General features: G+C 36.8%; 1 protein-coding gene across 1 annotated transcript in view; it reads right to left on the bottom strand.

The window, feature by feature from the left end:
- Positions 1-24,306, bottom strand: part of HERC2 (HECT and RLD domain containing E3 ubiquitin protein ligase 2) — a gene marked incomplete at its 3' end in the record, with an annotated part of 103,068 nt that overhangs the window by 25,657 nt on the left and 53,105 nt on the right. The window contains exons 36-64 of the mRNA XM_010184126.1: positions 23,780-23,972; positions 23,001-23,183; positions 22,248-22,432; positions 20,433-20,580; positions 20,144-20,340; positions 19,679-19,909; positions 18,980-19,115; positions 18,287-18,430; positions 16,714-16,856; positions 16,243-16,510; positions 15,941-16,083; positions 14,433-14,531; positions 14,168-14,336; positions 13,931-14,056; positions 13,055-13,163; positions 12,768-12,907; positions 11,202-11,392; positions 9,355-9,460; positions 9,098-9,189; positions 8,350-8,525; positions 7,813-7,924; positions 6,703-6,784; positions 6,461-6,604; positions 5,785-5,875; positions 4,176-4,353; positions 3,645-3,726; positions 3,391-3,562; positions 1,674-1,818; positions 761-986 (exon numbers count right to left, since the gene is read on the bottom strand). Coding sequence (XP_010182428.1) covers positions 761-986; positions 1,674-1,818; positions 3,391-3,562; positions 3,645-3,726; positions 4,176-4,353; positions 5,785-5,875; positions 6,461-6,604; positions 6,703-6,784; positions 7,813-7,924; positions 8,350-8,525; positions 9,098-9,189; positions 9,355-9,460; positions 11,202-11,392; positions 12,768-12,907; positions 13,055-13,163; positions 13,931-14,056; positions 14,168-14,336; positions 14,433-14,531; positions 15,941-16,083; positions 16,243-16,510; positions 16,714-16,856; positions 18,287-18,430; positions 18,980-19,115; positions 19,679-19,909; positions 20,144-20,340; positions 20,433-20,580; positions 22,248-22,432; positions 23,001-23,183; positions 23,780-23,972 — 4,411 coding nt within the window. The remainder of the gene's footprint in view (positions 1-760; positions 987-1,673; positions 1,819-3,390; positions 3,563-3,644; positions 3,727-4,175; positions 4,354-5,784; positions 5,876-6,460; positions 6,605-6,702; positions 6,785-7,812; positions 7,925-8,349; positions 8,526-9,097; positions 9,190-9,354; positions 9,461-11,201; positions 11,393-12,767; positions 12,908-13,054; positions 13,164-13,930; positions 14,057-14,167; positions 14,337-14,432; positions 14,532-15,940; positions 16,084-16,242; positions 16,511-16,713; positions 16,857-18,286; positions 18,431-18,979; positions 19,116-19,678; positions 19,910-20,143; positions 20,341-20,432; positions 20,581-22,247; positions 22,433-23,000; positions 23,184-23,779; positions 23,973-24,306) is intronic.

The raw sequence follows: 24,306 nt of genomic DNA, 5'->3' as shown, positions 1-24,306 counted from the left end.
GTTAAGAAAGATGACTATAAAACTAACTCTACAGTAGATTCTTAAACTGCAGTCCTTACAACATTAAAGTCAATATGGAGGCTTTGCAGCAAGTGCTTTCATAAAATACTAATCCACTTTGTTACTTATGAAGATTAAAGGTAACGCAGATATGAATATTTTCACGATCAGCATCTAAAACAAGTTTTACTTATGCAGAAATTCCTCAAATAGCACAAATATTTACTAGGTTCTCTTAAAAATAATAATCAGATATTCTATTGCTCTTTTTAATATACATTGTCTTATTAATGCAAAAGCTTATTAGCAAAATGTTTGGTGATTTTACACTCAACAGAAAATGCTGTTTTGCCTCCCTAATTCTTAAGTCACCTACCTTAGAAACAGAAGGCAACAGTAGCATCAAGAATTATAGCAAGAGGTAGCATGTAAGACCATCAATATTACATTAGCATCCATCTAGCATTACCTCCATAAAGCTCTATACTATATTAAAGACAAAGTATTCAAGGCAGTTGAGAAACTGTGCTGCATTTCAATTTCCTGCTACTTCTGAACAAGTCCTTTACAACTTCCACTTTCAGGAAAGAGCTGTTGGGTTTTTTTAGAGTTGTCTATGTTTTCTGTTGTTGTTTTGTGGTGTTTTTTTAAAAGACAGTATTCTTGTTTGCACTCTTTATCATCTATTAAACCACACACACAACCAACTCTCCAATGCCACAAAAAAAGAAAACCCCAGTGTAAGGCAATAAATACTAACCAAGATAAGAAGCACCTAAAGGGTCCCTCGCTGTCTGGAAAAGTACTGGTTCATGAACAGATGGTGTAGCTACATCCACTGTTGTCCATGCTACACTGTGGGAAGACCCACAAGCAACCCGAGTGATTTTCTGGCCTTCTAGGCCCTGGACAAGAGTGGGCTTTCTGTTGACTGTAGTAGTTCCATTGCCTTGTTGCCCATGGTCATTGTCACCCCAAGCGTAAACCTGCCAGTAAACATTTCCACATATGACTTTGCTTCACTGGTTACCTCATTTAATTGTTTTCTTAAAAATTTCTATAGAGGAATATTAGTGAGTTGCATTAATCTAGGACCTATTACCATGGCTTTATTTTTCCCCGTTACATAATGCAGACATTATCATACATTGAATGAACAAAGAAGAAAAAAAAGCAAAGCAGCACTTTATCAGATGATTCATAAATTATTGCAAATTCATAAATTATCAGTTGATTCATAAATTACTCAATGTTCAGAGTGAACAGTAAGTTAGAAGAATGAGTTGCATAGTATTGCATTGGGGATCTGAATCAATACTATGATCATAATGATGACACTAGGTCACAGCAGAAAAATCTGTCCAGAATACTGTGACTGCTTCTGCATTTCAAGAGTGAGAACCAGCAAACTGATCATGCAGATAATCCATAAACTAGGAAAATATTACAAAAGCTACTACAACAACATTTAAAGTCACATAATATGAAAGCCAATATATTTTAATTTGCAATAATGCTTTTATTTATTCTAGATTTCAAAAAGCAAATAAATATCACCAGAAATGTTTATGCTACTTAATCAGCACCAGTGCCATTACACCTTTCATCAACAGCTTAGTTTATTCCTTTCTGAATCAAGGAAAAAGTGGAAAAGAGAAAGATGCACAACATACCTGCCCAGTGTCAGTAACCGCTAGACAATGGAGTGCGCCTACAGCCACGTGCACGATCTTTTTACCCCTCAGTCCTTCCACAACCTGTGGCTTTCGTACATGTACATCTGTGCCATGGCCTAGCCTGAAGTAGTCGCCCTTACCCCTGCAACAGATAGTAAATGTAAAATTCAAGATAATTTTGTTTTGTTGTTGTTACACATTCCTCTGTCAATGCAGCTTCCCAGATCAAAATACTTCATTTATCACTGGGATTAAACACAAGCACCAACTAGCAAATTCTTCAAATCTGAATTACAAAGGCCTAAAAATGAAGGTAACTGCAATTCTGTGATTCCATAACTTTTCACCTCAGTATAGAGCATGCATCATTTATAACTATTTTTGGTACATAGTGCAACTGTGATTACATTGAATTTCCTCTGTTGCAGAAACACTGCAATTATAAATACTTACAAAATTGATGTGTTTCTATAGACTTGGTAAGGTTTATACTATTGAGCATAAACCTAACAACAGATCCTTTGACAAGTATACTTACATGAAAAAATACATAGCAACTAACATGTTTTCAGAACTGAGTTTTGTCATGCCATTACAAGTTTCAATATGTGTTCTCAAGCCTCCATAATTTAAATTCTTCCAAAACTGTTAAACACAAACTGCACTAAAAATATTCCACATCCAAAAGTAATGTAAACACCTTAAAATGCCTCTAAGAATGTCAGCAAAGAAGAAAAAACTCTGAGATGTCTTCCACTGCTTTTAGTAACCATTCACTCAGTCCTGCTGCTCACCACCACCAGTATTTCTCAAGAAAGGTTATGTTACACTGGAGATGAATGTGTTATATAGTATCATCTCTGCTAAAAGCTTCTCATTTAAAAACAGAGGTAACTTATAAAAATGGAAATTTTGTGGATTTCTCTTTATACCATTCATCAATTGCTGGCCAATAATAGAACAAAATTGACCATTTTAAGTTATCTTTCATTTGATATACTTGAAATAGGTCATAGTCTTACTACACAAAGATGGGGTAAGACCTTGGTCTGGCTAGAGATTTGAAGTTGATCTGCCATACAGTAAGCTCTCAAATTTTACAGAAAGGTTTATAAACTCAAAAAGCCAGGTTTGTGTTCAAAATAAAGCAGAAGCAAGCAGACAAACAGAAGAGAAGTTAAATGGGTTTCTGAATATCTCCCAGTGATCACCTCACACCAGTTCTTGCTTTGAGGCATTGTTTCTGACAACTCAGAGGCCTTCTGAGCAGCAATGAGCTGTTTCTCCAAGGAATTTCTTCCCATTTCCTCTGAATTTCAGCTTACTTCCTTACATCCTTCCTACATCCTTACGCTTTCAGTCTCAGCTTTAGCTGTTGGCTACCTGCTCCAAAACTACAATTTTTAGGTTTGTTCCCACTCCAAAGTCTTGCACTAACATTCCTTTACATGCCCAAGACAGGGAATGATCTTTCCTCTCCTCTACTAACTCAGTAAGACGCAGGCATCCTAACAGAGTACAATACACAACTGAGCATGCTACAAGACACGGTGCTAAAGTAATTCAACAGATCACAGCTTGTCTCAAAGAGCTACCAATTTAGAAGACAAAGCACACAGATAAGGTACATGTGAAGTTAAGAAGCCAAATAACAATAAATGTCACACACACTTAGCAATTGCTTTTTTAGTATTTTCTGGCATATGTAACGTACCATGTCCATACCACTCCTGACTTGGTCAGTGCCAATGAGAACTGTGCACCACACTCAATTTGACAAACACCTTGGCCGTTCAGTCTTTCAATGTTCTGAGGAATGTTGCATCCTTCACTTCCTCCTCGGCCCAGTTTTCCAAAATCACCATCACCCCAAGAAAACACCAAACCTAACAAACACCAAACTGCAGGTCAGACAATGTTCACAGTATTCTCATGGGCCAGAAAGCTTCTGGAACAAGATATTCCTACCCTCGTCAGTCAAAGCAAGAGTCTGAGCATCTCTGCTTCCACAGGCAACCTGAATGACACGGTGGCCAAGAAGCACTTTAACCTACAAAACAGAAAAAGTAAGGAAAAAAAATATGTTTTAAAACCTTACAGACATTTTCAAGTTCTCATGACTGATCTTGTTCATTGTGTCCAGTCTGAGCATGCCATTTAGCAAAGGATTATCAAGCCTTGCTCACTCACAATCCAACATTGCTCAGCGACAGTAGTAGCTTACAGCTATGTATCAAAGCAGATGCAGGACATGAATGCCCAAAGTGGCAGTAGCCATTTTGCATCACTTCCCAAGAAAGAGACTGGATCTTTCTGGCCTTTCTGAAACAGCTTGCTTGTTATTAGAGGTATGTGTACCAAAACCTGATTTAGATCACCCCAAAATAGTATCTTCATACTGCTTTCATGGTTTTTAGCTTTACTTTAGCTTTATTTTATCATTTATTAAACAAATAAACACATTTGCATTTCATCAGAGACAAGAAACATGTATTTTACCATCTTAGGCTTCAGCTGTGTGGTATTATCTCCATGTCCCAGCCTCCCATATTCTCCAAGACCCCACGTATACAGTTCACCGCTAGAGGTAATGGCAGCACTGTGAGAACTGCCACAAGCAATATCACGGATGCGTTTGGTCTTCAATGCTTCTATCAATCTGGGTTTATCACAGTTCCTAGAGAAAATGAGTAAAGAATTCATTGCACTAAATATGAGAGTGGCACAATATACTCCACCCTTTACAATCCAAAAAGTTTTGTGCAATAACTAACAGTACCTAAAGATAAAATAGGATGCAACATTATGATTCCAGGACATAATCTTTAGTAGCACCTTAAATCTAAAGTTTGCACTATATTTAATATACTTCAAAAGTTTAAAGAAAGAAATATTTTATATATAGGCTGCATAAGGTAGGTGACAAAGCCAAAATACCAATGTGATAAATTAAAAAGTATATAATACAAAGTGATTATTTCTCCACCCTGTGGACACAGAGACAGATACTAAGATTAAGAGATGACACTCCCACCTCAGCTTTGCTCATTGTAAGAAGGAAATTAGAACTGGAATTTACTGTTAGGCTTATGTGACCGTAGTGGCAAGTTTTAATATTCATATAGTTACAATAGTCTCTAAATTCAGGGAAGAGTATAAACTCAAGTTTTTCTAACACTGACTGTGTAACAGAACCACTATTAAGGTTTTATAAAATTATGCATGGCCTCTGGAAAATTTGCTGCCATGAAATGCCCAAGAGTTCCAAGTCTCACCTTCAGTAAAGTTTCAGAAAACATGAAGCAGTTGAAGAGTAACTGGACAATAAACAACAATCCTGCTCTAATCTGGACTTCTCTTTTCATTGATTTGACACATACACCACTATGAAAATTAATTTGTTGTCATACATTAACCATCTGAGTTGGGCACTGTTATATTTTATGTATTCTGAGCAGGTCTTCAAAATACATCAGAATGACAAAGATTTTCCCATGGGCTAGGCTTATAGTTATTTGGTTTTGTTTTCTTCTTTCAAAACATTATTCTGTGGTACGTACAAAGAAAAATCCTGAGAATTCAAATTTTCCTCAAAGCAGTCCTGTGGAGAATTAAACTACATATTACTGAGAAGTGTAAGAAATTTATTTCTAGTTAACAAGTTTGAACAGATGTCTAAAGAAAATGGCTACAGAATAACCTGTCAGGCTTACACCATGAACTGTTACAGCTCAGGAACGTACAACTGCTATGGTTTTACACCTCAAGGCACCTCTGTAAACTTTGTCTTACAAAAGTAACCAAAAACTCTATGTCCAAAAGTGTGCCACTTCATCAGTGTCATTCAAACACACTATTAAAGACTTAATCCACTAAGTACGTTTCCAAGAATTATATTAATTTAAAGCATCTTTTTTTAATGACTGAAGACCGCTACAAATACTGCACCAGAAACTGACATACACTGCTGAAAAATATTTTCGCAACACAATTTTTCATTTCCATTATATTAAAAATCCTGCCACTGTCAGTAGTGCTGGTCAGCTGTATTACGACATGAAACACAAGTGTTCTCTCACTGAAACACAGACAAATTTGGTCTCCTTACATTCGACTGAAGTGACCAAGTTTTCCATCATCTCCTTCACCCCATGAAAATACCTTGCCATCAACAGTTAATGCCATAGCATGCCGGCCACCTAAAAGCGTAAACATAAGTTTAAATTCTCAAGTAGGCAGCAGGTCTAGCAAAAATCTGACACTGCTGTACTTCTACAATGCAACTGTATGATCCTTTCAACCCAATATACATTACTTATTTTCTTTGGAGTTTTATGTGATTTGATTTAATTTAAAACAAAACTTTTCTGAGAGGAGGTTTCCTGGCTCATTAAAGAAAAAAAAAAAAAGAAATAGCTTAATTTGCTATTTTCAATGCTGCAAGAAAAAAAAAAAACTTCAAACGAAACCCACCATTTAGCAATATTCAAAACCAAAAACACTTTCTTTGGATCAGAATGAAAAGCTACTCGGAAGCTGCAAAATTTAACTTCCAGCAAATAATAAGCTGTGTGTGGTCCAAACACAGATTTTAGTAACAGAACCATTAGACTTAAGCTGACATTTTAATCAACAGACAAAATTTAATAACCTGTATTTGTTTTAAAAAATTTTTAAGACATCAGATAGGGTGGGACATCACAGCATCCCAGAAAATTGCAAAGCAAGTATTTTCAGGCTTTATGCACTATGCTTATGTATATAAGAATAACAGTAGTCAGTACCTGAGTGGACAGCCACCTTCTTCACCACATAGTTACTGAGAGCTGTAATCTGGCGGGGGATAGGCACAGTTCCACTAGATATTCCTAAACCCAGCCTTCCATTTGTGGCTTCTCCACAGGCATACACTTTACCCTCTACAGTCACTACAATTAAGAAAAAAAGGTTTGAAATACTTTTAACATTTCACAGCTGGAAATCTGTTTCTGCCTTTAAATAACTGTATTTTTTAAACTTGTATTACCTGCAAAAAGACTTTTGGATCCTCCAGCTACTTGTACAACATTCAAGGCAGACAGGGTTTCAGAAAAGGAAGGGACCTTTATCTACAGCAGACAGGAAATAAAGAATATGCTGCACTTTAAAACTTCTATACTTAAGAGCTATTTTTAAATGATAAATCAGTTAATCTAACAGGTTTGGTGTTTTTAATATACGAAACACCCAGTATTGTTCAGACACTTCACACATACACCAGGAAAAAGACAGGTTTAAGAAAAACCATTTAATACTGAAACCATTATAAGGGCAAAACCTGAGGAAAAAATGGAATGTGTTAGAACCAAGAACTTCCCTTTCAGTGAAGTTTTCTTGAAAAACCTAACTCGGTTTTGAAGAAAGGCACAACAGCAAAAGCAACCTAGTTTATTTTGTCTTGATGGCTTTACGCACCAATAAACCACAGGATGGAGAATACAGTAACGGTTAACTTTTTCTTGAAAGGCACTCTACTAACACAATAGTATACATTTTATTTACAACATAAATTAAAGATATGGTCAGTTTTGAGATTAATGATACCTTAAAATTATTAAACATTTGCCATATATCTCCCATCTTGCACTGTATTTTAAGATTATGTAGAAATGGTTGTATACAGCACTGAAATTCCTCTCAAATTACACTGAACTCTAATCAAGTTACACCCATCAAAAGATTAGAATTCAACTTTTTCTGTTTACTGCAACAGCTCCAGGTACAAGTAATACATTGAAAAGTTCACTAATATCTTCATTTCATGCACGCAAAGTCAAAAGGAATAGCATACACAGAGTGCTACACACTTTCAGAACAATTAGTTCACTATCATCCAAAATAAATTATTAAGTGGCTGCTGAAAATCAAACTGGATTTCAGAGTAACAAGCAAAAAGCAAATTTTCTCCAATTTTACACCCAGCAGATATCTACTTGTCTTAACAGTAAAAAGTGATTAAAACCTACTCTTCATAGCTTTGGATAACAAACATTAAAATTCTGATTAAATTTGAATTAATTTTAAGTTGTATGAGACTTGTACATTTTATTTTTAACTGAGTCTGTTTTGCACTAAAGTATGAAAACAACAAACATACCTTGGAACCTTTCAGTCCTCCCAATTGATCTTTGTCATTCAGTCCCCAGACAAAAACTTTGGTTCGTATTGTAGCTGCCGATTCCAGACCAGCTGCTTTCTTTCTAACAAGACTGAGCATATTGATAAAACAAAACAAAACAAATCCGTTTAGCAATCTGCATGCTATAGCATAGCACCTTTTTACTGTATTTACTGATTTTTACAGTTTGGAACAGTTTCAGTACTCAAACTACACCACAATTAAGTGGTGGCTATAACAAATAAAAACAAACAAAAAGTTTTGCTGAGCAGTGGTAAATATACACAGAAGCAGAAGAATTATACAAATGCTACCGCCTTACCAGTGTGATAATCTTAAATAACTTTTGTCGACAAATGACCTACTTACAATTCTAACAAAGATACCGATTTCTTTTTATTAGCATTCAACCTATTTAAGTTACTGCTCTTAGAATAATCCTCTGATTGAAATATATAGACACTAATGTTCTTTATAATTTCACCCCCCCTACCCCTCACCCCTGCATTTACCTACCTGCTGGTGTTAGCTTTGTCGTCATCCTCTTCCTCATTATCAGAAGCAAGGAAAGGGACTGCAGCCAAATCTTCATCCTCTGCACGTATACGTCCCAGTATGCTGAGGCCATGTATTTTGCAATCAATCCCAGAGCTTCTGCACTGCTTGATTGCAATCTCAATATACCTGTGGTACTAAGGAGAAAAAACTAAATTGTCATCTTTCGAGTTCTATATAACTTTATAAAACAGAGGAAAGAACTAGAGCTTTTGTTTTACTTTGTCACCTTAACAAAATGAATGTGCAACTTTAAATATTTGTCTTTTCAGCCCTACATAATTCATACTTTAAGATAAACATATGGCCTTATTAGTTTGGGAATTACTTCACTTCCAATCAAAAATTCATTATGCTTTCCTCTTTGCTGTTACTGAAAAAGATCAGAATTACTATCCAAAATAAGTTCTACCACCCACCAAAATTATCCCCAAATTAAAAGCTGCTGGGATGTCTCTTTGGTTCATAGGTGTATCGGTTTACATCAAAAAGACTAAAACTTATTTACTACTACTGCTATAATAGAGTTACAATTATCAGTAATATTTATCAGGTTAATTACCTTTACTAAACTACCAAAAATATTGCTAAGTTAGAGGAAAGTAAAATAACATGCTTTAATAATCACAACAGTGCTTTTCATCCTTCTCTTGCAGTAGAATATTTTTCTGTTGCATACAAGAGTAATTCTCACACAAACTTCACTTACTTCTGTACAATCACTGAGAAGAGGCACTGTGGTGTCTGTAGGATTTATATTGATTGTCTTTAGCTCTATAAGGTTATTTAAGGAATTCCCTCCTAGAAAACAAAACATGGAAAGAAAAACATTTTAAGATACTGTGTTTGTTCCATAAACAGGCACTATGCATGTTAAATAGATGACAACATTAACTGAAACCAGATAAACACCTACTGTCGAATGTACAAAACATTTTTCAGACTTCTCAGAAAACATACACATACCTGAAACTACAACTAAAGAGGGCATGTAACTGCTGTCTGCAGGGTCCACTATCATTTTCAGTCTGTGAACAAGAACATCTGGAAAAATCTCCAAGCGAATCCAGTGCTAGGGGAAACACACAGCATTTCATTGTCAGATAGTACTGTTAGGACCACCATATGGCTAACAAGAAGAAATGTCTGCTGTTTTTGAAGCAAACATAAAAAACATTCGTGAACAGTACACAACAGCTGCAATGGATGGGAACTGGCCAAAGGAAAAGGACCTTGTGAACTTCTTGCCTGTCCTACCTCCAAAAACAAGAGAAACAGTTGCAGCAAATAATTTATTACACTCAATAGCAACACCAGAAGACTGAGAAAGCCCAAGACGATTGGAGGTAAAGAAATGGGATATAATTTAAATCTTTGACTGGTTACAGTCTGTAGACAACCCAAAATAAGGGTACTTGAGGCTATTCTCAGCCCAGCCACCAACAGAGCATCAAAACACACTGGACAGAAGCCTAGCTGCAAATCCCAGTGCCTTGGCTGGCCACAGAGCAGTGCTCCAGGCCAATAAAACCGGTAAACCATAAAGTAAGGAACAATGCTTTTTATAAGTCATCTGGAGACAAGAACTGAACATATATTAAGCAAGTTTGCTGATGACACTAAACTAGAAGGAGCTGTGGACTTCCTCAAGGACAGAGAGGCCTTACAGAGAGAAGAGCAAGTGCAGGTGCCAGATTCTCCAGCCAGGATGGGGTAGTCCTGGTTATACATACAAATTGGGTGATGCGAGGCTGGAGAGCAGGCCTGCAGGAAGTGATCTGGGTGTTTGGGTTGATGGCAAGTTGAACATGAGTCAACAATGTGCCCTCGCAACCAAACGGGCTGACCATGTCCTGGAGCACATCAAGCATAGCATAGCTAGCTGGTCATGGGAGGTGACTGTGCCACTCTCACTGCACTGGTATGACCCCACCTCAAGTACTGCGTGCAGTTTTGGGTGCCTTAGTGGAAGAAAGACATCAAACTATTAGGGCAATCAAGATCATGAAAGGTCTTGAGGGCAAGACTTATGAGGTCACTTGGTTTGTTCAGCCTGGAAAAACAGAAGGCTGAGGGGTGACCTCATCGCCATCTACACCTTCATCGAGGGAAGCAGAGGAGGAGGAGGTGATGATCTCCTCTCTCTGGTGACCAGCAATAGGACACCAGGAAATGGAACAAAGCTGTGTCAGGGGAAGTTCGGATCAGATATTAGGAAAAGGTTCTCTCTTCACAGCGTGTGGTTGGTCACTGGAACAGGCTCCCCAGGGAGGTGGTCACAGCACCAAGCCTGTCTGAGCTCGTCAAGGAGCTCTTCATCACATGGTTTAGTTTTAGGCAGTCCTGCAAGAAGCAGGAAGTTGGACTTGACAATCCCCCATAGGTCCCTTCCAACTTGAGATATTCTATGATTTTATGCAAGTGAGGGACTGCTTGAAGGCAGTTTTACCTAGTGAAAACATAGGTGCTCTTCATATAGCAACAAACTTAAGTAAAATACAATGAATGCGATTTTTAAGAACAATTGCCATCTGTTATTACACCGAAAAGGCACATTGTAAACATAAAACCAAGTACAGAATAGAATAATTACCCTGTATTTCAAAAATCACACAAGCTCCTTATAATTCACACGAAATAATTAGAAAGATGAAGCACAGCTTTAAAAAAAAAAGGAACATTTATTATGAAGAAATACAGCTTTGTACTTCACATGTCTGTTTTTACTACTCTTGTATCTTTCACTATGGTAAATATTTATCCTCTTAGGAAGTAAGTATGACAGGATAAAAAAAGGTAAGGCTTAAAGTTACCTTTCCTTGTGAGCCAGAAGACTGCCAGCACTGCTCACTACCATCAATAAGACGTGAAGCCTGATTCACAGAGGATGAGACATTCAAATTCTTAACTATTCTTGACCAGTCATCCAGTATCATTCCCCGCTGGCTACTATGCCGTCTCTTCAGCTGCTTTCCAGAACGCCCACAAAACACTGGAGACTGACCTGCACGGTTAAATGAAACGTTAAGCATGTACCTCTCCAAGAAAATTGCTTTTATTAAACCCTTAAGCAATATGAAAAGGAAATACAACAAATCAAAGATTTCAGGTATGTAGTCTAAAAGCAGAGCACAGAAGCCATGCCACACAGGTATAGTAACTAAACAACTATTTGAAAGGGTCTTTTCTTTTGAAACACAAATCAAAATTCACGATGACACATATGTCAAAAGAGAGGCCTAGAACACATGGATTTTGCTCAGTGCCATAGAATATGAATAATCTGCAACCAAGCCTCAACAGAAATCTCTTTCAAGACAATAGACATAGCTAAGTTAAAACACTCAAAAATTCTCAATCTTGTCCAAGAACGAGGTGGTTTAGTGAGCTGTTGATTTCCTGCCTCCAAAAATCTACTTTCCTTCACTTATCTTTGTAGCTTGTAGAAAGCCTGAGTAAAAGAATATTGGAACTCCACTACCCTATCCAGTGCAGCAGGAAGGATTACAGGTTCACACCATGCCAGCTGTACAACCATATTAACTGATTTCTTAATGGAAAGTCTGTCTTGTCCTTTAGACAAGCCATCATACACATGCAATGCACGTTGCTGATTTCTTGTCAGGAATCAGTTTTATTCCTTTTCCAAACGAACAAGACCAGCTACAGGCAAACATGAAGAGATTTAGTCCAGAAGACAGCATCACCTTGCAAACAAGGTATCTGACCAAGTTTTAGACAGGTGAAAATAAATAAAAGCTACTGTCAGGTAAGTTTTGCAAAAAAATGCAAAACTCAAAAGGTTTGGCGTTAAAATGGCTGCACCTGATCTAGCCCTAGAAACAGAAGATTTTGATTACGAGTCTTTCAAAAGGCTTCCCTTCCCTATCACACATCTCTGGAGTCTCTACATCATGGAGGAAATGAGGCAACAGCCATCACACATTGACAGGGAAAACTGTTTTTGGGCAACTGAGGTGCAAGAAAGTGTGTTAGGTATTTCAAGCTGCACCGGCTGTCATGAGGATTCCATTCACCTACATTTTGGCTGATAACAAAAGGCAGGAGGATTGAAGAACTATACATTTCACTCTTGATGGAGCTGAAAACTCAGTTCTGACAAAGAGAGTTACTGTCAAATAGCCACACTTTTTACACTTTATCACTACGAAGAAAGCTTAAGGATTGATGATTTGGTGTAGTCCACCATGTGCAATTGTAGCAGGTCTATGATCTGCTAAAAATGTTTTGTTGTCTAGAAGGTCAGTCCAAATATTGATTTCATCATGTTAAGGAGTAAAAATTTAAGACTTGTTAAAAACAAGCAAATTCAATGCATTTTAAATTAATCTGAGAAACGCTTAGATTCTAAAACTCACCTGGTTCATTTATTCTGCCAAAAGGGTGTCGGGTGTTATGCTTCCTGGTTTTAAAACAGGTTTCACAAAAGTCAAAATCATCACAGTTTCTGCATTTGAATCTAGGCCCATTGATAGGAAACATCTGACAGCCATCACACCTGATTTCACAGAACAACAGAGTAAATGTATTTCTAGCAGTAATCATGGTACAAGTTAATCATAACACAAATCAAGACAATGGAATCAGGACTATGAGGCTAAAGGATAAGCTATATACATCAAGAAAAATGTAAATCAACACTTACGTGACTCCAGGATGAATGCTGGGGACCAGCTCCATTTCTGACAATAAGCCAGTCCAATGGGACTGCTGAGGAAAGTCTACAATGACATCTTTTCCATTGGCACTAAAAGCTGTGGCAAAAACACACAGAAAACACGTGTTGCAAATCTCTATAAAATGAAGCAGAAAGTGTCCAGTGCAACATCAAACCAGAAACACGTAACAGAAGTTACTTTCAAAAGTAATCTTTGATTTTTAATGGAACTATGTATTAACCTAATCAGCCTGGAAAGGAGCAGAGGGAAAGGGAGTTCTAAAGATTTTTTTTTAAATATATATATTATTCTATTCAAATTCCTGTGATTCTGAATTTTTCATTAATTTTAAAACAGTTCCCAAAAGAGAGGAAGTACTTCTTAGCACAAATATCGTATGATCAAAATCTGTACCACTTCAAAAAAATCTATGCCACACAGATCACTTCTGCAACATCCCTTACGGCCTGACACTAGTGGACCCCACTTTCTCCTTCCTTCCACATGAAGTCTTCAAGTTAGATTTACTTCTTAAAGAAAAACCATTTGTGGCTCATCCAAAGTGTAAATGAGAACTACAACAGGAAGCTGCACAGATTCTTAAATACCTTTACCATATATAAATGGAGTGGCTCAAAAAGCATTTCAGCACACTTAAAAAAAAAATGGGCTGGCACAGAGTACGTGTCTATAAATTCGTCTCAGACATCAAAGGCATTCTCTCTCTCTTATCATCATGTGATATCCCACAAAACAGTGTAATTTTAACTGCATCTAAAATATTCTCTCCTTAAACACTGCAGAAACCCTGTGTGGCTTCCCGTTTTATTACCTCCCCATGCCCCATATGGAATATACATTACCTTTGACAACTCCCACACTTCGGTGAGTAACAGATCCCCATTTGTATTTGGGTGTGGTAACAGAGCTTTTCACACGCACTTTGTCACCTATCTTGATGTGAGAGGCAGAACTCTGGGGTGGGAATCCTAGCAGTTGCAAGAATAAATGCATGGTGAGTGAGTTTTTCCCCCACGAGAAATAAATCTCCCTTAGTGCATCATTCAGGTTTTTTACCGAAAAGTTAGCAGTGAACTTACCTAAAAGCTCAACGTGGATATACCTGACCCAGTAAGTACCACCCTTTTGTTGCCAGTCACACTGTACATTCAAGTCATGCAATCCATCTCGATCCAATTTAATTACTTTGCCCACATCTCCTTCACAAACCTCCTCATAGGTTCTGCAGCACCTGACCATCATCCCCACCTAGGGAAAAAAGGACAACATAACGCCACAGTTATGCAAAGATTTTTGTACCAGAAGGAAAGCAGTTTCAATATAGCATTTAATAATCTTGCTTACCTGAATATTTTCCCTTACATACACGGCATAGTCATCATTACTTAAGAAATCAGATCGTTTCTTATACGTCTGGCTCTCTGTTACAACAGCACCGTTTGTCTAGAAAAGAATCCAAAATAAACATGTAACACTTACAAAATTCAGTTTCAATTCAGAGAAATAAAATTGTTAGCGGTGACTGAAGATAACCTAAGAAAAACAAAACAAATATAATATCAAAGTTGCATGTGAAAACGGGAAAAGTTTTCAACAGGTCAACTCACTAGAGGGCTAACATTTATGACCTACTTTAAAAGTTCAGTTTCCAAAATGGCTTGCAAAGACCATAGCTGCACATTTTCAGAATGTGTGAAACAAGCTCCGAGTTCCTTATACAAAATCTCCTTGCCAAAGAAACTTAGAACAACGATGATTTGTGAGCAAGCTACTTAGCCTTGCAGATACACACTCACATTCCACCTCTTAGGCTACTTGCTTGGAGAAGAAGAAAACAAAAACACAGTGGTGAATGGTAACCTCTTACCTAGAGTATGCTACTATTTTTTTGTTATAGAATACAATGGAATTGAAAGTCTTCCCTTAGAAAAACAAGCTGATGGAAAAGATGAGACTGTAGTTATCAAAAAATATTCCTTTCCAGATCTGAATCACTTAAAAATTTTAAGAGAACTATTGCATTCCAGCTACAACAATAATTTTCAGAAAACTTTGTTCTGTTTTGAGCAATAAATGTTTTTCATTCAAGACAATATACCGCACAGTTTCTCACTGCAATACTGATAAAGATATCAGAACTTAATGTCAAGCTAATTTCCTTCAAAATACAATGCACTTCTTTCAATTACAACCCACATTGGCCAGAAAACTCAACATAATTCCTTAAAAACACATAGAAATATGGAACTAATTTCATTTTATTGGAAAATCCTTACTGAAAATAGCTCCTGAACAGAAGCCTAATATAAATTCACATTAAGGCCATCACATTTGACAGGCATTGCAAAGGTAAACTTATCACCAGTAAGTGAAAATATTTTTATAAGGAAAAAGAGAAGTTATCTCACTGCTATCTTTTTGCCATTTATTTATGAATTCCTGGCTTACTCCTTGTAGCTAACATACTTCTGCTTTTCAGAGCAAAGGGAGGGAGGCAGGGGAAAAGAAATGAGAAGACAAAAAAAAAAATCTATTACAAATATTACACTATAACCACTGACTATTTTAGAAGAAACTGAGACCAGCTATCAGGGATACTTACAGCTACCACTAGCAAAACATCTACCTGCATCCCAACTCTTCTCTGTGCAACTCATGCATAAATATTTATAGATTATTTTTCAGTTCTTTTATCACATGATTTAGAAACATGGCAAATGGGGTCCATGTTACAGTCTTGAAAGCCTGGGACAGCAGAATGTCCTTGTCTTCTAATCAAATCCATAAAATGAAAGAATTACAAAATTTGCAACCGGCTAGCATGACTTAGGTTTTAGTAAGTTGATACTTACCACAGGGCAAGCAGCTTCAGCTTCCTCCACCTCCTCTGCTATTTCCTCATCCGAGTATTCATCAGAGACAGTATCAGCATCAGATAGATCCGTAATTTGAACATCAGGGTGATCCAACAACCAGCCAACCAAGGCTTCCACTCCTAACAAAGAAAACAAACTCAGTCCGTCTCTATGGGATTCTCTGACATTCTTAATTTAGTATCCAAAATGAGAAGTAACAATTGCTCCCTTGTAAGTAGCGTTTTAATCTGCTTGCAACTTTCCTTCTTTAATATGATTAATTTAACTAAATGAAATACCTGGTAATCCAGAAGCACTTCCAGAGGTTCCAGACAGAGATTTTAGTGCAAATTCTATGTTTTTCCTAGGAAATCCCATTTCCATAAGCTGAACTACAATGGGGAGGGGCGGAATTGGCGACTGCTTGCGTTTCTTCACTTTTGTAGGTCGGATATGTTGCACTGTGATGGGTGTTGTAGCTTCACTTGAGCTGCAGTCTTCAAACACTGGAGTCGAAGGATGTGTAGACTCTACAGCCAGATACTGGCATACTGCCAAAGCAGCAGCCTAAATGAGAGTAAATAAGTAAAGCTGAGTAAAATAAGCATATTTAGAACATTGCGTGTGTGCCTGAAATTAAAGGTTATTTGCTAAAAAGGGTTCAGCATCACTTTTGATTTAAACCTATAGCTTAACAAGTTTCAATTGGGATGTGAATTAGAAAGATTTATTTATTAGGTTACTTATTAGCAAAAAAACACAGATATTACCTCAAGCTCCTGTTTATCAAATATTGCTTTCACAGGTGATGGTTGCGTAGCAGCTGTTAAAAGTTGCTGTAAAAGAATCATGGGAGGCTGAGGTCCTTCAGGAGACATATCTCCTATGTCGGGAGAGGCAACTGCTCCATCCTCTTGAAAGAAAAACATTATTTTAAACAAAACCATGAAATATAAGTTAATTGGGAGACTTAACCTGAGTCCTACTGGTTGATCAAACATACTGTTAATTCTCCCATATTTCTTCTCCACAGGAATCATGCTTTTAAGACTAAATCATGCGAGCTAGATTCTCCATACAAAAAAGTAAATGAGAAATTTGTAGATAAACTATAGTTTACTAAAATACACCTAGAAGACATCTAGCAGAAACTGCTCAGTGGACAATGAATTCGCACAAGTATCTTTTGAGCTCACCTTGTTACAATAAGATTATTATACAGAAGTCCTTCCAGGATAAACCAGCTTATACAGACAACTAACACTCTCATTGATTCCCAAAATCATGGTGCATGCTTTCTGAATCGAGTCATTTCCCCCTCTAATACACCTCTTGGGAGGAGCTCTCTAGCGGTATTCATTGCCCCTTCAAAAGAGTATAAGTTCTTTGAATGAACTGGCTCATAATTCTGCAACTTTCAGATTTGATTTTCTATTCTTGTTGGCATAAGTGTTCATGTTTCCTAGATCTTTACTGTGGCTATCTCAGGAAAGTGCTCTTACTCTTCATTTAACTCCAACAAAAGGAAATTCTTATATTTAAAACAATAACAAAGCAGTTAATAGTCCTCATACTTATGTGGGGGGAAAAAATGGGTGGGTTGTTTTTTTTCTCCACTCCTTAAAAATTGATGGTAGAAGTAAAACCATGTTCCATTCCTGGGTAAAAATTGATGATTCTGTCAACTTAAAATTTGGAAACTGACACTCTCAGAAATATACAAATAAACCAAATATATCGATATATTTAAAGACACTACATGCCTTACAAATGCCCAAAGAATTAATATAAACTATACGGGCATCAATAGCTATCCTGAAACCTGACAGAGCTGTTTTCTTTATTTTTATATGTAGAATCAATGTATATAGAGCACGAATTCCAACTATTAAAACTACAATTCCTTAAGTTTCTCTTAAGATGATGCTTATGACACTGTATGCTGGTACTTGTTTCATTGGAAACTGCAAAACATTTGAAGTAAAAGGAACAGCCAATGGAGATCTCATACTTGAAACTTTGAAGCAGGAAAAGTAATCACTGCAAAAAACCCACAAGTCTTTTTAAAATTACTTACAAAGCTTACTAACTATAGAAGACTTACAAATTTAGCTAACTCCAATATTTCAAGCTTCAAACATTTGATCCACTTAAGACTTCCAAACCCAAGTCAAAATGCTTTTAACATATAACATGAAAACAATCCTGAATTTTAGTTTTTAGTCTTTAGAGGGCCAACCTAATTTCTAGCCTCCAACTGCCATTAGCAAGGGTTATAGTCACATACTCTATATCTACAACCTAAACAAACAGGTTGCACACTCAGATTGCATTTCAGAATACCTGCAGGATTTAATGCACTCTCCTGAACAGCTGGCTGAGATAAGATCTGCCTTAGTGTATCCTGGTGAGAAAGCAGAGCTCGGCCTGCTTTCAGTATGTACAGCTTTAATTGCTGACATCGCAGTAGATCCAAATCCACTTGACCTGTCAGAAATATTAAGCAGCTATTAGCACTAAGAATCACTTGTATTACAGAAGAAATCATTCATACAACCTCAGTCCAAAACTTAGTTTACATCTTAACTCACCCTGTGAGAGACTGTGAAATACAGAGGATATGAGGTAGTTTGAACCAGACCTGGATAAAAAGTCTGCACATTCTATGATCCATGATATTAAAAACACCATCTTCCTACTTTTCATACCTTGGACAATCATTCAAGTGATATATAGCACAGTAAGCGCAGTTAAGATGTTATATGCATCTAATATTAAACAACTGAATACAAAAAGTCCAGACTCAAACCTTATTTACATTTTCTCGCTACGGCAAAAACAGTATTCCACTTACACTGCAGAGCAATTCATCTCCTAAATAAACCTGTCTCATAAGTACATACTATTCAATGTTGACCACATAAAAAGGTAAAGTTCAAGAAAATCCTTTTTATTATGTGCATTTGCTGTTACCAGCAGTATTTCCAGCTATTTAAAAGCAAACAAAAAGAAAACAACAAGAAGACCCAACCCCACCTGAAAGACCCTGATTGGGAGACTTCATTCTTTGTTTTTCTATTTTGCTTCCAGCCAGATTTACTAGTTGAGCCCAAATGGATAGCATAGGTTCAGTGAAAGGCAAGTTGTTCACATTAAAAGCCACAACTGGAAGCTAGACAGCGGGGGAAGAATCAGACAAGAAAAAAAAAAAAAAAAGATAAGTGTTTTCCAAAATCTTACAAAATCATTTTAAAGATTCAGTGGTTACTAACTGAAGAGAAAAAACTAGAATTCCTCTTACTGCTCTTGACCAGGAACAACATAGCTTCTAAACCTGTATTTGTACCACACAATTGCAGGTTTACTTGGTGACAAAGCAAGACAGAGTTGGAGCAAGGAAGAACTGCAATCCTTGAAGCAGATCGGGCCCTTTGTGCTTTCACTACAACCATATTAACCAACTTGAGATTAAGATTCAAATGAAAACACCCAGGAGTTTCTACTTTAGTTCCCAAATCAAGTTAAATGCAAATAAATAAGCTCCTCTTGTGTAAGAGCTATAAATCACGTTGTCATGATTTGGGATTTTTTATCTCAAGTCAAAGGACTTGAGCTCAAATCTCTTCTCCCTTCACCTCCTCATCAAATGAAGACAAGCATTAAAGGCCCTACAGAGGTTTGCATGAGCATCATCTTAAATTTCCTTATATTAAAACCTCAACAAAATGAACTTACTGGTTTTAGTTGATTCAAAGGGCACACTCTACAAGTTCGCATGTCATAGAACTGCACGGTGATTTTCCCCTTTGGGGTGATGCGTGTCACGGTGCCTTCTCCAAATTCATCATGAACTACTTGGCCACCCAGTCTCAAGCGACTGTCTATGCCACCGATCACTGCTAACACTGCCATTAGGCCTCCCACCTCCGGATTCTCCGTGTCAGGAAAGTAGTCATCCAACACAGCCTAACAAAGAACAGTAACATTAACTGTAGGGAGAAAACACATACTTCCATCTGCTTTAAAATACAAAATTAATCACATATACTTCAATTTAAAAATTACAACACAAATACATATATATAAATATAAAAATGGTTTCAAAATCAAGCTTAATATTGTTTACAAACATTTAATATTTATAATTTCAAAATAAATATTGCTATAAAAAATGAGCTTATTTTAAAACGTGGAAACTACCCCTTCTGACTGTTTTCCTGCAAAGATGTGGGTGATGGAGGTTAGCTGAGAGTTGATGTACTTGTTTATGAGTCCATTCCACTGGCTGAGCGAATGGAGCGTCCTCAGCAGTGCCACTATCTCTTCTGCTAAAGTACTACTGTGAGTGGCAGTTAGAGATGCTTGGGGCCTGGCCTTTCTCCTTCTCAGAGTAGATTCTAGAAAGACAAAGCAATTGCACAACAGTTACCAATTTAACCCACACATTTTCTATACATAAAAATAAGCCACTGAGCAAAAATTCCTCTACCTCTGAGTAGTGGAATATCTGAAGAACAAGTACTAAGCAGGCTGCCTAAAAATCCAAACAGTTTTTCCACAAGAAATTTCATGTCTCTTGACCTTTCATTTTTATCCCAGGATGGAAGTACTGCTTTCAATAAATGTACAGCAAGGATCTAAAAGAGAACAAAATCAGTGTTACTCCATTCTAAGTCACCAAATATTAAAGAAATTCTCAAACATATTAAGTACAGAAGAAAGACATTTTAAAAGGTAGCCTTCCTTTTTAGTTCTTTCTGTAATGCTGATTTCTTTCCAGCTGTGGCAATTACAGAGCTACTGATCTATTCAGTTTGCTGAGAATATTTTAAAAGACATTGTGCCAGTTCAAAGTCACTGACAACTTTACTGGCACATTATATGAGGGAAGCCAGTCTCTTCAATACTCAGGACATAAGACAAATACACACTAGGAAACAATGTAAGTTACTAAAACACATAGCAAAAGTAGGAATACAGAATGGGAAGATTTGTTCAGATTCCAGTCTCAGAACTTAGTACTAAGATGTATTTCAGAATGAAAATTTCCAAGTGTTCCGCAATGAAGGTATGATGATAAAAAAAAAAAAAAAAATCACAAGATCTAGAGCTGAATGATACAAGAAGGCAAAAAGCAACCACAGTGACACCCAAAAGTTGTTACTGTGGAACTACGGCCTCCGACAGAATAGAGAAGGAACAGACCGGCATCTCTAAACCCAGACACTCAGCACAGGACTGATGAGGAACACGGGAAGGCACAGCGCTGTGGTACCAAAGGGCAAATGGGGTTGCACATTCCAAACAGGAGTATTTCAGGTTTTGGGCTTCCTGATCTTCTAGCCAAAAGATCAATTCAAGTGACCAGTAACAGTGAAGACGTCTCTCTCCTTAGAAGCCTCTGTCAATAACACTTCTTTCTAAAACTTCAAGGTCTCGTCTTTTTCTTGTCATTACTTTAAATGCTGGTTCATTTGACAAATTAAGAATGCTTATTTTTCAAGTACTCCCTAAAGAGCAAAGGTGACTAATGTACCAAGTTCTGGATGATGACAGAAGTCTCAGCATATCAAAAATACCAGCAAGAATTTGCTGGAAGGTAACACAAAAATGAATAGGTCTTAATGATACAAGGCTTTAGTTGAAAAAAATGGTGATGCCTTATCAAGGAAAAGATTAAGATGATCTTTTGATTCCCTGAGCCTTAAAACATGGAAGAGTTATTCCATAATAAGGTTGCTTTTCAATCTGATTAAAATGGCACTACAAGATGTTAAGGAAAGAACTAAAAAAAGAAAAGAAAATGTACAAGGGAAATACAAAACCAAAATAAGATGTAAAGATGCAGCTTCTTAAGAGAGACTGTAATTAAAACAATAACAGTTTACTATGGAAAGAGGGACAGTAGATAATACAGTTTAATAACTTTAACATGAAATAGCACATTTTTCCTAACCATGTTTTTGTTATCCTTTTATCAGCTTCTAGGACATGTTATATGGGAGCTTCTGGAATACACTTGCGGAACACTGTTTTGGCCTCTTGCCTGTATAAAGCTTCCAGGCTTTCAACAGAACAAGGGAATCTGTAATACTCTGAAGGCCCAAAAACTTACAGATGTATATTTAAGACAATGAATCCTAAATATAAGAAAGCATGGTATCTTTATGCCAATTAATTAAAAACTGATAAATCTGATTTAAGGACATTTCCTCTCTGTCTTTTAAAACACACTTTTCTTTAAGACAACTAAACTCTACTAAATTAATTGCCTATCAAAGTAATTCGGAAATACACACATTACCTGTCTCTGCAGTGAAGCAGCAGTGAAAGATTCATGCCCCTCAACAATTTTCATTAGCAAAGTTATCCACTGAGATGTACTAAGAGTGCTGCACATCTGAGGCATGAGTGCTATACTTCGAATGAATCCCAACGTGCACCAACTCCTGTGCTGTTCTTTATAAACTAATTTGTTTGGCAAGGAAGCTAAAAACAGAAAGATACATACATATAACAGTTGACTTTTCTGCCAGCTACATAATTCTCTATGTACCACACGGGCCTTTTTTGGACGAATCGTAACACTGAGCTACTCCATTGTCTTTACATGAACTATTAACTTCAACTTTACAGCCTGTAATTAATTGTATTAAGTATCCGTTTAAAACATATCTCATCCTTATATCGTTTCCTCATTTGAAAGTAGTTAAGATTACCTTCGAAATCACAAAGCTATGGAAATGAATATGACATACCCCATCACACTGTTCTCCCCAAACAGAAGACTGCTAAGAAACTGTCTAAGCCAGCAATACACATCCTTATGCTCCACATCTCATGCTTTTCTCCTGCTTTTACTACTTATGTGCTAAGAATGCTTAAGATCATCTATGTCACTTTTGCTAACAATTAAGATTTTAAAAGCTCTGAAAATGCATTTTCCAGCTTTTGGCCTTAAAGTATTAAAAACCAGTAAAAGATTTACCAATTTACAAGACAACGAAGCACAAAAGAGAAGCACATAGCTGAATCAGACTGTTTCTATATAACATACCTGATTTATCTATTGTTCCACTCTCCACAAGCATACGGAGTAGACCACACAAAGTCCTAGTAGCATCACTCTGCATGACTTCAGCATGGACGCCAGCAGAGAGACACAGCGTCTGCAACAGGTTCACGGTACTTGTCAGCATCATAGCAGTAGGGTGGAGATTCCTTTCAACTTGTTCTCCTTCTGGAGGGAGACACAAAAGGCAAAGGAATGCATTAGTATTGAGGTAACCTATTTCACAAAGTTCTGAAACAAACACAATGTCAGAAATCTGTTGTAAATATTTTATCTAAGACAGTTTAACATGAAGCTTCCTTACTTCCAACTGCAAGAGCAAAACATAAACCACATATTTTGTGCAGATACTTTCAAGTTATTCTCCAGCAGTATACAACTTAAATTCCAAACACAGCACCAAGAATAGGGAAGCAGTGTGACTAGATGTATAATTAGGCCATATAGAAACACACTTTAGAATGGTATTAACACATGTTAAAATGTATACCTCCTAGTATCCAACTAAAGTAGTTTGTTACGGATAATACTGATTTCTTTGACTCATGGATATAAAAAAAATGTGTTACCATCCTTTCTATCTTCCTTTCTCACAGTAAAGCTACCTTAAGAAAGATTCTGGACAGAAATGCACAACTATTAAATTAATCTTCTTTGATGCAGTATTTTCTTCTGTGAAAGAAACCTTTTCATATTCTAAGATACTAATTTTGGAATTTAGCTAAAACCCTGCTCTCATTTTTATTAAAAAAAAAATAAATTACCAGAATCATCCTCAGTGTCTGAATCCTCTGTTGTGGGCTGTGTTGCCGGCGGTGGCTCAGCTAGTTTGAGATCGTATTTTCCCTCCTTCCCCATTCTGTAAGAATTTGTACTTCCAGTGTCCCACTGCACTCTAATCCAGCCATCTTCTCCCAATTCTCCAATCACACGACCCAAACCTGGAGGGGGTCCATCCTGACAGAAGAGAGTGGCTCAAGTTTCACAATCAATAACACTAATTCATATTCAAAATTCATAAAATAATAATGTTACTGCTCTGATTTGCTGCTAACCTTCAATAACGTTTCAAAATCCAGCATAATGTTGGAAAAAATTTCACAATCTTCAAAAGAAATTACCCTAGTAGACTGCAGCAACATTCATGTTTAGATCTATTTTACTATGAACTGCATATGTGCCATACACACCCAGTTGGAAGTGCATATTATTGGAGGAAACAAGTGACCCAATTTCCTGTTAAATTGCGAATCTGAACAGCCTCACTAAAAAAGATTTTTCATCTCCAAAA

The sequence above is a fragment of the Mesitornis unicolor genome, unplaced genomic scaffold, assembly GCF_000695765.1.
Source record: "Mesitornis unicolor isolate BGI_N332 unplaced genomic scaffold, ASM69576v1 scaffold9085, whole genome shotgun sequence".
NCBI lineage: Eukaryota > Metazoa > Chordata > Aves > Mesitornithiformes > Mesitornithidae > Mesitornis > Mesitornis unicolor.
The sequence above is the reverse complement of the archived record's forward strand: the minus strand, read 5'-3'. Positions and strand labels throughout refer to the sequence as shown.